This window comes from Alternaria burnsii (genome assembly GCF_013036055.1).
Source record: "Alternaria burnsii strain CBS107.38 chromosome Unknown 728, whole genome shotgun sequence".
In the NCBI taxonomy this organism is placed as follows: domain Eukaryota; kingdom Fungi; phylum Ascomycota; class Dothideomycetes; order Pleosporales; family Pleosporaceae; genus Alternaria; species Alternaria burnsii.
This window is the reverse complement of record NW_024066122.1, coordinates 305,874-317,066: the sequence shown is the minus strand read 5'-3', so window position 1 is coordinate 317,066 and position 11,193 is coordinate 305,874. Positions and strand designations below refer to the sequence as shown.

The following is an 11,193-nucleotide window of genomic DNA, read 5'->3' as shown; positions in this document are numbered from 1 at the left end:
TAGTATTGTCATTAATCGAAACTACATGACACTGAGAGGAGCACCCGAGCTGAGGAACGTCCCGAACTGGTGGGTTCCGATTATCGTGTGCTTATCTGGGTGAGAAAGTGAGATCAGGGGTAATGCTTGTATGACTCGTGGTCCCTGCATGAAGCTAGCGGGCCCGATGGGAGGAGCTCCTCTCTTCTCCTCCGAGCGGAGCAAACCTATACTCCATTATGGTCGGCATCTCAAGTGGAACCAACTTGCTCCTCACAAACTGCACGTCGCATGCGATGGCAGCATCATTTCGATGGAACGACAGAGGCTGTGATACTACTTAGGTGGACGTGTCGTCCTATGCACCAACATGACATCTACCTTGCCGTCATCCCAGTGACATCAAGACCCCATCTCAGCATTTTCTCTCTACTCCATTTTTGATATATACTTTGCCAAACCCATCCTACATCATGAGCTATCCCACAGCGCAGACAACAACAATCCAGAACCCTCGTCTGAGGCTTCTCAATAAGATCAGAAGCGGCGAATTTCCGCTGATGACTTTTGTCGCAATACCTTCTGTTCGGCAAGCGCAAATCGTTGCGTTAACAGGCCTCGATGGAATCATCATCGACTGTGAGCATGGTCATATCGGAGACGACGCCATGCACAACTCAGTAGCCGCTATTTCAGCTCTGGGCGTATCTCCGATCATACGTGTTCGCGGACCGACACACGATATACTCAAGCGTGCGCTCGACACTGGGGCACATGGCCTTATGGTTCCTCAGATCAACACCGCAGAAGAAGCCGCACAAGTTGTCGCATCCTCGAAATTTCCGCCACAAGGTGTTCGCGGTCAAGGCTCGGCCTTTCCAGCTATCGGCCATGGTCTTACAACACCCGAGTATATGAAGTCGGCTGATCAGACAATCATCACCATGATTCAAATCGAGACACGGGCTGGAGTTGATAATGTCGACGCCATCGCTGCAGTTCCGGGTGTTGATCTCATATTCATTGGACCTAACGACCTCGCGCAATCTCTCCTTGGTTATACCCCTGCACGTGGTGACGAGCCAGAGTTCGTTCAAGCTGTCGACAAAATAGTCTCTGCTGCTCGCAAACACGGAAAGTGGGCTGGAAGAATGGTGAACAATGGGACCGCCGCAAGGGAAGCGAGGGAAAGGTACGATACTGTTGCTATCACTGGAGACACAAAGGCAATACAGAACTGGTATATGGCCGAATTCGAGATTGCGAGATCGAACGTATGAGATGCTGAGTGGAACAAAAGTCGTGGTCAGATAGATGCGGATAATAATCAAACATATCACCAGTTCATCATATGGTCCTGTACGACCTTTGGGTGCTGCCTTCAACCCATAGCTTTCACTAGACTTATTCACGAAGCTTTTGATAGTTGCACATAACTTTTGTTGATCGCTCGTATTCACCTAAGCACATGCCTTAAGCCTAAGTTCTCATTCGATATTCTGCTTGAGCCTCCAATATTTGCATCATGTTCCTGAGGGTATTTTGGGTTCTTCAATATCTTTGATGCTAGTAGCAAAGTTCGTTCCGCTATGAAGATATCAGTACTGGTAGGTCACACATGGGAAGAATTCTCTCATCTGTTCATTTTGATTCCAAGAAGTTTAATTTTTGATGACAGTCAATGTGTGAAATTGCTTCGACTAGCATATATAGCCTACGTCCTCTACGAAGAGTTGTCGCCGGATGCAGGTTCATAAGCGCACCGACTAAGCCGTGTGACCATCGCGATGCTCCCACTCAATCCGCCCCAATTCAAACTTGGGCTATGCACTCAATTTCAATAACGGTGCCATCACCGGGAGGTAACGCCTGCAGGCATGATCTCGACGGCATCGGCTGAGGTAAAAAGTCGATGTACACCTCATTCATGGCCGCGAAATCCTTCATGTCTGCAAGGTAGACATTATATTTGACAACCTGTTCAAGCGACGAACCGGATAGCTCGAGAACCTCTTTGAGGTTTTGGAGAACCTTTCTCTTGGGGTTGAGTCAGTACGTACTAAATGATGAGAAGCTGTGATACGCTATGGGAAAACTTACTGTGGCTTGCTTGATCTCTCCAGTAGCTGTTTGTCCAGCACAGAAGACTAGTCCTGGGACTTTCGTGGCGGGGCAATTGTGTGGTTTAGTGGGAAACTTCTCGCTGGAGATGAGTTGACGCGACATGATGGCGCTACGATAGGAGTGACTCCGCAAGAATAGTAGTCGATCTCGTCAAGCTGGACGCAAGCTCTTCTGTGAAAGCGAGGCTGGAGGTATAGAGCCACATACTGTGATACCTGAGTATATAGCCTTACAACAGCTTGTCATTATTCAAAGCGGTTACGTTACGCTGAAGCTTGGTGGAGGGATGAGGAGCTCCAAGGGTGTGGAGGACGAAGCCAGCAGGGCGCGCTAGTCCACAGCCCCACAACGGGGAGGAGCTCCTCCGTTGGCAATCGCTCCTCCATCGCAACACTGTATGTTTCTCATCCAGGAACTTGACGTGATTGGTCTCATCTAGAATGCGGTATGTAGAAAGCAAAGGTGGAGGCGGAGATAGGTGATAATCCGGACTCGAGTCGCATAGTCGGAGTGCCACTGCTTCAACGGCTTTGTTGATTGCGTTTACTAGCAAAGGCCGCGGCCCCCAGTCGCCGGACCGTACGCAGTCGTATGATGACCTTTGAGCCATCCATGAAATGATGATTCTGGCTGAGGAGGAGCTCGATCCTTGAATTCGGACCTGACGACAACTGCGAGGTTACACTAGGATCTGCCTCAAGAACATAAGGACTCGATTTCCAAGCTCAAAGGATATGCAGTGATCAGCTTATTCTTATACACGATACCTTCAGTAGATTCATCAACACATCAATCGTCATGGCACCCGCCGCCAAGTTCAATCCCCCATCAGCCGATCTTCCTGGCAAGCCCTTCGTACCAGAATGGGTTCCTCCACCAGTCACTCAGCAGAAAGAAGACTTTGCCGAGCTCACTTCCATCGACTTGTCTCTAATGGACTCTGATGATCCAGCAGTTGTCGATGACCTTGTTGGGCAGGTTAAGCGAGCTATCCGAGAGGATGGTTTCCTGTTCCTGGAGAACTACGGCGTCTCTTTACAGCAGCTGCACAGACAGTTCGCTCTTGCACAGTATCTATACGAGAATATAGGTGAAGAAGACAAGGAGCGTCTGCTCTTCAACCCGGAGACTGGTGTATGGTCCGGTTACAAGCATCCATACGGGTTCAAGGTTAGCATCATGTCTTCTATTAGCCAATGCTGGAACACTAACAACAAGGCCAGCGTCACCGCGGAACCCCCGATGGCATCGAGCAATTCAACTGGTACAAACCTGACTGGCAAGACATGAGCCGTACGCCCAAATGCCTGCATCCGTTCATGGATGAGATTGAAGCATTCTGCAACTACCTCACCAAGTCCGTTAATCGCCGTCTTCTGACTCTCTTCTCTCGAGTACTCGAACTGCCCGACGACTACCTCTGGGACAAGATCCAGTCCCATGATGGACCCACAGGCGAGGGCTACTTTCGCCATGCGCTGTTCCGTCCAGTACAGAAGCAGACACAGGAAGCGTCCAAAGGTCTGCGTATGCATGGCCATACCGACTTTGGACTCACGACGCTCCTATTCTCTGTGCCGATCTCGTGCTTGCAGATCTGGGGACAGGATGAGAAGTGGTACTATGTGCCATACAAGCCTGGTGCGCTCGTCATCAATATCGGTGATACGCTGGAGATCGTTTCGGGCGGGCATTTCAAGGCTACCAGACACCGGGTTTTCAAGCCGCCGGTAGATCAGTTGAACCAAGATCGCCTCTCACTCGTGTTGTTCAACAGTTCTCTTGGCAGTCTGCGCATGACGCCTGCGTACGGTATGTCGAATTTGTATTCGCCTACAAGCCGAGATGCTAATGATTATGGCAGATTCGCCACTGATCCAGCGTGAAGGTTGTGTTGAGGACCAAGGTATCTACAAAGAGTTCAAGAAGCGCACGTTACAGGGCGAACTGGTTCCTACCAATCGCGAGTGGCGTGAGATCCAGATCGCTACGGCGACAGATCCTACAGATACTATTCACAATCGTGTCGGCGTACATCAAGTCATTATCGATGGGAAGATCATGCATCAGCGAGAGTACATGGGAGTCAAAGTTGTGTTGCCAGTATAGATGATATCGTAGCGCGCTCGTGGAAACTATGACGATTAGCACATGTTGACCACATGGAATTGAATGAAGTTGTAACCAAAGAAAGCGTGTTGAGAGTCGTAAATCGCTAATCGTATTCAGTCCAACGCCATGCTGATGCTGAGAATCATGCCGTGATATAGTACAAAGTCTTGGTATACACATCATCCCCCTCTTGTTCATCACTTGACCTCCTTCTCGAGTAGCTCTTTCGCTTCGTTGACCTTGGTCGCTAGGTATGGGCTACCGCCTCGATCCGGGTGGTTCAGAAGCATGAGCGACCGGTGCTTCTTGCGTAGGAGTTCTTTCGTGATGCCGCGTTCGCTGGGGTATTGTCAGTCTCGTGTGCACTTGGTGGGCTGTGTGGATTCGTCGACATACGGCATTTCTAATATCAGCGCGGCTTCTCTCCGTGTCATCTTGGGCTCAAAGCCGCCCTTGTAGTATCCACGTCCTAATGCTCCAGAACCACCACCTGATCTCCGTAGTGCCACGAGTGCTGCGCGGCCCTGTTCGCATCTGTCAGTACGTGTTCTCTTTGACACTCCAAGCCGTTCCAGCTGCTCCGTGACCAAGTTGGCCGTAACCGCCAATGCAAAGATGGGGGAGCCATACGAAGAAAGCAGTGGCACCAGCGCCCAAGATCCAGACCCAGGCAGACATGTCTCGTGATTGCGCCGTACTAAGTGGTTTCGGTTGCTCAAGATTCGACGTGGTGGATGTGCGCGATGCGGAGGCGGAGATTGGGGCGACGCCAGATGGATGCGTCAATAACGGCGGCGAGGTGGTGGGAAGGAAATTTGCGGAGGTGTCTCGGTCGAGATGCATCGCAATTGGCGGGCGAGAATGGCAGGTGGGTAGATGTGCACGGGCCACCCAAAATTTCGAGCCGGCCCAACTTCTCGATCCTCAACTCCACACCTTTTCCACGACGCCGCCTCACCACCGCCGCCTCACCACCGCCAACACCTGTGAAGCGTGGTCGATCCTTGCAACCCAAATCGCATTCCTTCCTTGCCATAGCACCGAGCGCGACCGTATTCGCGCCACAACGACAGGATGAGAATCGAAACCTGCTACTTCTGCTCTTCGCCCGTATACCCGTCAAAGGGCATAACCTTCGGTATGACCACCCAGAACCGCATCAACAACGCTCTTTCCTAACCTGCACAGTGCGCAATGATGCCAAGGCCTTCCGCTTCTGCAAATCAAAATGCCACAAGAACTTCAAGATGAAGCGCAACCCCCGCAAGCTCGCCTGGACAAAGTCTTTCCGTCGCGCGCACAACAAGGAAATGACCGTCGACTCGACCCTCACCTTCGCTCAGCGCCGCAACGTGCCCGTGCGATACAACCGCGATCTGATCCAGACCACCCTCAAGGCCATGGGCCGTGTATCCGAGATCCGGCAGAGGAGAGAGCGCGCCTTCTACAAGGCCCGCATGCGTGGCAACAAGCAGAGGCAGCGTGAGGAGGACAGGAAGTTGGTTGAGGAGAACCAGCATCTGCTGCCGCCGAGCGAGCGATTTGCCAAGGACGAGGTTGAGCAGGAAGACATGGAGGTCGATGTGCAGAAGGTCAAGGACAAGGTTGCGGCAAGGAGGAAGGAGCTCGAGGCTGAGGAGAGCGAGCTCAGTGAGCTCGAGGAGACGACACCCAAGACGAGGAGCAAGACTAAGAAGATGATGAAGAGGAAGGTTGGCGGCGGTGTTGAGGCTATGGATGTTGACGAGTAGGACTCTGGCGCACCGTCCAGATAGTCTTGGAGTTTGGCGTCCCACATTATGGTAGATTACGGACTTGATTTCGATACCACAGCAAAAGCATGTTTCAACCCCAGAATAGTGTCGTTCCAGTTTTTTGCATTGGTAGAGATAAGATGGGGCCGCTATGGCCTACATCTGGACTCTGGAATGAAGATCATGACTCTGGCCTAGAGGGTAGATTTCATCAGAACACGTACAACAATTAACAGAGACTCAGTACAAAAAGCATACGTTCTCTCGCCTCTTGACTGGAACCTCGGCTCTCGAGGAGAGCGCGGGGTATAACCTCATCTCGATCCGGCAATACCGACTCCTTTATATCTTTGCCGGATCGAACGCCTTCCTATGAGAGCTCCGTCTGCGTCGCTTCTCTATAGGCAACATGGCGCAACCAATTGATCATCCACCTGTGGTTCTCTTCGGCTATGATTCTAGCCCTTTCACAAACAAAGTCAGACTAGCACTACGCATCAAGCAGATACCATTCTGTAAGCCTTCAACCTGCTCGCGATGATCGAAGCACGTAGATCCCGTGACTAATCACTGGTCCCGAAGCCTATGTCACTGTCCCGTCGATGCTACCGAGACCCCTCATAACATCAACATTCGGCCTCCAGTACCGCAAGATACCCATCCTCGCTATCGGCAGCGAGATCTACTGCGACACCTCGCTCATCATTGAGGCACTAGAGCACTTTTTCCCCGTGGACAAAAGTTGGGCTACCGTGTATCCGCCTATCGAGGGCGTAAGCGGATGGGCGTATCGTGGGCTCGTGAGAGGGTTTGCGAGCTTTTGGACTGACAAACCGCTATTTCGGACGACTACCGGATTTATCCCTTCTTCTGTCTGGGCGTCAGACTTTGGTAAAGATCGCGCTCAGCTCATTGGACATCCCCTTTCGCCTGAGAAGCTGCAGTCTAAGATACCAATTCATCTTTCCAATCTAGATTTGCACCTCTCCATGTTGGAACCTATGTTTGAGTCGGGTACTTGGGCCATGCCGACGATTACACCTTCGCTCGCTGACATCAGTCTGTATTATCAGTTGAGATGGGGCATTGATATCGCTGCTGGGAAGGGTATCAATAATCTTAGTGGTGGCGGAACGGATGATACAAATGATGATGTTGTGGGACAAGTGTTCAGCAAGAAGAGGTATCCAAGCTTGGTGAAGTGGTTCGATGCATTCGAAGCGTACATCCGCGCTTTGCCGGATCTACAAACAACAATTCCCGGAGAAGACGCTCAGTGGAAAGACGCGCTGAGACGAACAACTTTGTTACGCGATGAAGACCTGCTTGTTCCTACGGCGGTGGGACAGCATATCGTCCTTGATGCTTCAAGAGGACTGGTCCCAGGTGTGAGTGTAAGCATCGTGCCTGATGACACCGGTCGCGATAATCCTACGATAGGTACGTTGGTCAAAATTGGAAGCGAGGAGGTGGTCATCAAGCCGGACGAGATGGGTGAGCTAGATGTCAGAATTCATTTTCCTAGGCTGGGTTTTGTTGTGAAGGCAACGGGCGGAAGCAAATTGTAATGATATTGAAGCTAAAAGCATATGAACGTCCATAGCACTTATGCGATGACTATCCCTTGGTCTTGTGCTTGTACCCTGTCGAACGCTCCAGAGAATTCGCTGGCAGTCCGAGCAATCGCTATCTCTTCACCCCTCTCAGCATAGAAACCTGCAGCTGCATACCTCATACTAGAGGAGCCATGAGAGCGCACAACGCCAAACTCAGACCCCGGTTGATTCGGGTTTGGTTGCAGAATCTTGCCCGCCTCCCAATGTTCGTCTCTCACCTCAAACGCAACCACTGTCTCTTCGCTATACGATTCGGTCACGTAAGCTGAACTCAGAAATGAAACATCAGCAGCCAGCGGGTTGAACCATCCGACAAGCCTCTTCCCACATCTAGCTGCCATTACTACGCCATCAGTCCTGTCACCATTCAACACTGTACTCATGCATGGATACACAGTCCATCTACTCGCTGGACTGGCCGGTCGGGTGATCGCCACGGCGTGGTCGTTTTCACTTGGATACTCAAACCTCAGACCTCCACCTTCACTTGCCATGAGATCTCCATCAGCGCTGTTTGCAATCAGATCGACAATCGGCACATCGACAAGAGCGATTTTTGATATCTCTTTTGGGTCATCCGTGATTCGGATTAGGGGTAGCGTCAACACTGAGATTTGCCCAATGACACCGACCAGCTTGGGAAGAGTCGAATTCGGATAGAAAGTTTTACAACGGCCGTTATACATTGCTGCGAGTATATACAGAATTTGGGATCTGGTGGCTTTCTCGTCTTTTCTTAAGCATCGGCCGAGGTGAGTACACATGGCTAGGAATGATGTGCTATGTGTGCCCCATATCCCGTAGAAGAAGTCGGCTGTGTATGCGTTCTCAAAAGAGATGATTTGTCCCAGAAGCTGATAATAGAATCCGAAGATGAAGGCTTGGTACTTGTAGAATACCTGCTTGTACCTCTGCTCGCACTGCATATCCGGACTTCTAACTCGAAATAGCTTATCTTGTGCGAGGCGAGCGCGGAGCCATTGCGAGCTGTCTGGCGCCTCGCCTACCAGAATCCAGTCCAACGTCCTCAGTATCTTCTCGGTGTCTACAGGAAGACCTTCATTGGCAAGCAACCCGATGTGCGGGCCATATTTTCTGCTGACGCGTGCACCGCCTGGCACATAAATATTGTAGTAAACCTCACTTGTGTAACCAAAAGGTCCCTCGGCCTTGCCTACTAACTCTAGATGATCAGCAGCGACTTTTCCGTGTTGCCAAGCCTGAAACATAGCTGTTTCCAATTCTCGGCTGACACCGAGTGCGTATATCATCGTTTCAGGTTTATCTCGAGGCCAGGAGATCTGACAGGGCCCAGGTCCCACTTCCGTTCGAGTCGGTATCGGACTCGTAGTGGGTCCTACTACAAGATGAACACAGGCTTGACTTTCACGCCTAGGAATTCCATCAGTACACAGATCAAGCCCGACCCTACTCCAGGCCTCCGCCATAGAAAATATAATCGGAGACATAGTATTGAAGGCCGTTGTATCGCCGCTGAGGAACCAGACAAGCATATCTTTCGCATGTTCTTTTTCCGCTTCGTTCAGTTGAGGAACAGCGTGTCTCGAAAACTGATTGAGTATGCCATTCGACAGGCTCTCTCGCATCTTTCTCTTGATTGAATGTGCTATCTTTCTGGCACATCCAAACGACCTCCAAGAATTTATATTCCTCTTGATATGTATTTTCATTGCAGATGTGTTGTCATCATCACGGTCCATCACCTCATTGAAGACTTGGATGAGAAGATCCTGGATCTCACTTGGCGACAAGCACTCGTCCAATGCCGAGATAATTGTGGTCATGACCCATGCGAAGCTGTCTGCGTCGGAACGAATTGCGCCGGAACGAATGTATCCCGTGCTTCTGGGTAAGCCCTTTTGAGGTCCTATCACGATGTCGCCCGTCACCTGTAAACCTTGGTGGACAAAGATTATTTGGTGCCATCTCTGCTCCATTTCAAGTGGATACACAAGTCCACGTCGTCTGAGTATAGCTTCTCGATCTTCATCTAGGTGTTCGAAAAGCTCATCGTCGTTTTGTCCTATACGAGCAAAGTTGCCGAACCGCAGGCCTTGATCAATAAGTAACGCTAGGTCTTAAATTGATAGACCCATTTGTATCAGCCCGTTACGGCCTTGCACGATGCTGACAGCCATTATTATCCCCGGGCCAAATGCAGATTTGGATCAACGACTGTCTGGCACTGATAGTTCGGGTTTGGAGCCGCTTCTTTTAAGACGTACTTTTGGCGGAGAGATTGTCGAAATGGTTTGTTCAAGCTGCGTGCTATGACTCGTAGGATGAAGCGTGAACGAGCTACTACTCGAGAGTCCTTGAGCAATGTTTGTGATTCGTGATGCGGGAAATAAGCCGTATAGATTCTCTATCGCTGTCGCCATACGATGCAGAACGTCTGGATCATTGAGGACAACCGATTTATCGAACGGACTGAGGGCGATGTTTCGAACGGGGATCTCTCCAACAAACTTTGACAGGGATGTCTGGTTGCTGTCGCTTCTCTCAACTTGACCTACATGATGCAAAGAGTCCAGAGGCATCGTTTGCTGACTTGCACGAGCTTCTCTTTGCAACCGTGCCAGCGCCGATTGCCGTCCCTCGCCGTATATTGACGGCATGAAAACGCCAAGCAATCCTAGAAGACAGTATGCCTCATCTTCTTCTCTTTTCGTTCGACGTCCTTTGAACCACGACATACGCTCGGCGATGCTGAATTGTAGCAGCGGGGCGCCCTGAAGTGCTAAGATGGGTATTTGGGTTCTGCTGTGGAGAGCCTGTAGCAGTGTTGTTCTGTCTCCTAACCGTGTCCCAGCCTTTGAGAAGAATTCGACAACTCTCGGTGCAAGTAGCTCTTGCAATGTCCATCCGCGCTGGAACCATCTGCTCTTCTGGAATATTTGCGCCCAATGTTGCTGAGAGACGTCTCTGGCGGGTAAATCGATCAATACATCCGTCAGAAGAACATAGCACTTCGCTGCCTTCTGATACCACTTGAACATAGAGTTGATCGCCTCAGACAGTTCGGCACTACTACTCTTGTCAATGCAACATGTGTCGACCCAGAAGAAGTCCAACTCGTCCTGAGCAGCTTGATGAGAACAGAATGAAAGCTTGCTATATCCTGCCTTTTTTTTGACTAGGGTATCTCGTAGTCCTGAAAACGTGACTTCATCTTCGTCCGACCCCCAAGTGTGCGACAGAATAGCATAAGGTGGAATCTCTTCGCCGAATCTCTCAACAAGGCTGAAGTCGCTGGACCCCGGCAGGCGCTGCAGTAAACGCATCACCGCGGTAAATTGGCAAGATAAAGGGTGACTGTTATGAAAAGATCAAGAAACTTTACGTATTGACTTACGCGCCATGATACAGCGATCTAGAGAGGTACTGTGAAAGTGTAGGCGTCAACAGGGCTTGGCTTACTCGCATCGCTGCAGCCTGTCAGCCCCGCAAGTGACGCCTGATGTGACCTGCAACACAGGAGAAAACCAATAGAAGCATGCGGATTTGTTCTGTCCTATACTCAATCTTCCAAGATGAGTAGGTTAGGACAGAGTGTAGCATTTAGCCGATCGCACCGGTGAACGCAT

The 11,193-nt window shown here is 50.6% G+C and overlaps 8 protein-coding genes across 8 annotated transcripts; 4 read left to right on the top strand and 4 right to left on the bottom strand.

Moving 5' to 3' along the window:
- Positions 1–452: 452 nt before the first annotated feature.
- Positions 453–1,259, top strand: GT037_009468 (phosphoenolpyruvate pyruvate domain-containing protein; the record flags this gene model as incomplete). The annotated part of the gene is made up of 1 exon (XM_038934515.1): positions 453–1,259. One exon carries the CDS (start codon positions 453–455, stop codon positions 1,257–1,259), a length of 807 nt encoding a protein of 268 aa, XP_038782790.1.
- A 532-nt stretch (positions 1,260–1,791) lies between these two features.
- On the bottom strand, positions 1,792–2,205 carry GT037_009467 (uncharacterized protein; the record flags this gene model as incomplete). The annotated part of the gene is made up of 2 exons (XM_038934514.1): positions 1,792–2,016; positions 2,080–2,205. 2 exons carry the CDS (start codon positions 2,203–2,205, stop codon positions 1,792–1,794), a joined length of 351 nt encoding a protein of 116 aa, XP_038782789.1.
- A 696-nt stretch (positions 2,206–2,901) lies between these two features.
- Positions 2,902–4,212, top strand: GT037_009466 (clavaminate synthase-like protein; the record flags this gene model as incomplete). The annotated part of the gene is made up of 3 exons (XM_038934513.1): positions 2,902–3,273; positions 3,327–3,915; positions 3,968–4,212. The coding sequence occupies 3 exons, from the start codon at positions 2,902–2,904 to the stop codon at positions 4,210–4,212; spliced, it is 1,206 nt and encodes a 401-aa protein (XP_038782788.1).
- A 200-nt stretch (positions 4,213–4,412) lies between these two features.
- GT037_009465 (mitochondrial import inner membrane translocase subunit tim14) lies at positions 4,413–5,058 on the bottom strand (the record flags this gene model as incomplete). The annotated part of the gene is made up of 3 exons (XM_038934512.1): positions 4,413–4,554; positions 4,612–4,739; positions 4,846–5,058. 3 exons carry the CDS (start codon positions 5,056–5,058, stop codon positions 4,413–4,415), a joined length of 483 nt encoding a protein of 160 aa, XP_038782787.1.
- Positions 5,059–5,289: 231 nt separating this feature from the next.
- On the top strand, positions 5,290–5,966 carry GT037_009464 (ribosome biogenesis protein rlp24; the record flags this gene model as incomplete). The annotated part of the gene is made up of 2 exons (XM_038934511.1): positions 5,290–5,353; positions 5,404–5,966. 2 exons carry the CDS (start codon positions 5,290–5,292, stop codon positions 5,964–5,966), a joined length of 627 nt encoding a protein of 208 aa, XP_038782786.1.
- A 412-nt stretch (positions 5,967–6,378) lies between these two features.
- GT037_009463 (uncharacterized protein) lies at positions 6,379–7,537 on the top strand (the record flags this gene model as incomplete). The annotated part of the gene is made up of 2 exons (XM_038934510.1): positions 6,379–6,484; positions 6,552–7,537. 2 exons carry the CDS (start codon positions 6,379–6,381, stop codon positions 7,535–7,537), a joined length of 1,092 nt encoding a protein of 363 aa, XP_038782785.1.
- Positions 7,538–7,575: 38 nt separating this feature from the next.
- Positions 7,576–8,856, bottom strand: GT037_009462 (uncharacterized protein; the record flags this gene model as incomplete). The annotated part of the gene is made up of 1 exon (XM_038934509.1): positions 7,576–8,856. The coding sequence occupies one exon, from the start codon at positions 8,854–8,856 to the stop codon at positions 7,576–7,578; it is 1,281 nt and encodes a 426-aa protein (XP_038782784.1).
- A 918-nt stretch (positions 8,857–9,774) lies between these two features.
- On the bottom strand, positions 9,775–10,890 carry GT037_009461 (uncharacterized protein; the record flags this gene model as incomplete). The annotated part of the gene is made up of 1 exon (XM_038934508.1): positions 9,775–10,890. The coding sequence occupies one exon, from the start codon at positions 10,888–10,890 to the stop codon at positions 9,775–9,777; it is 1,116 nt and encodes a 371-aa protein (XP_038782783.1).
- Between the last annotated feature and the right edge of the window lie 303 nt (positions 10,891–11,193).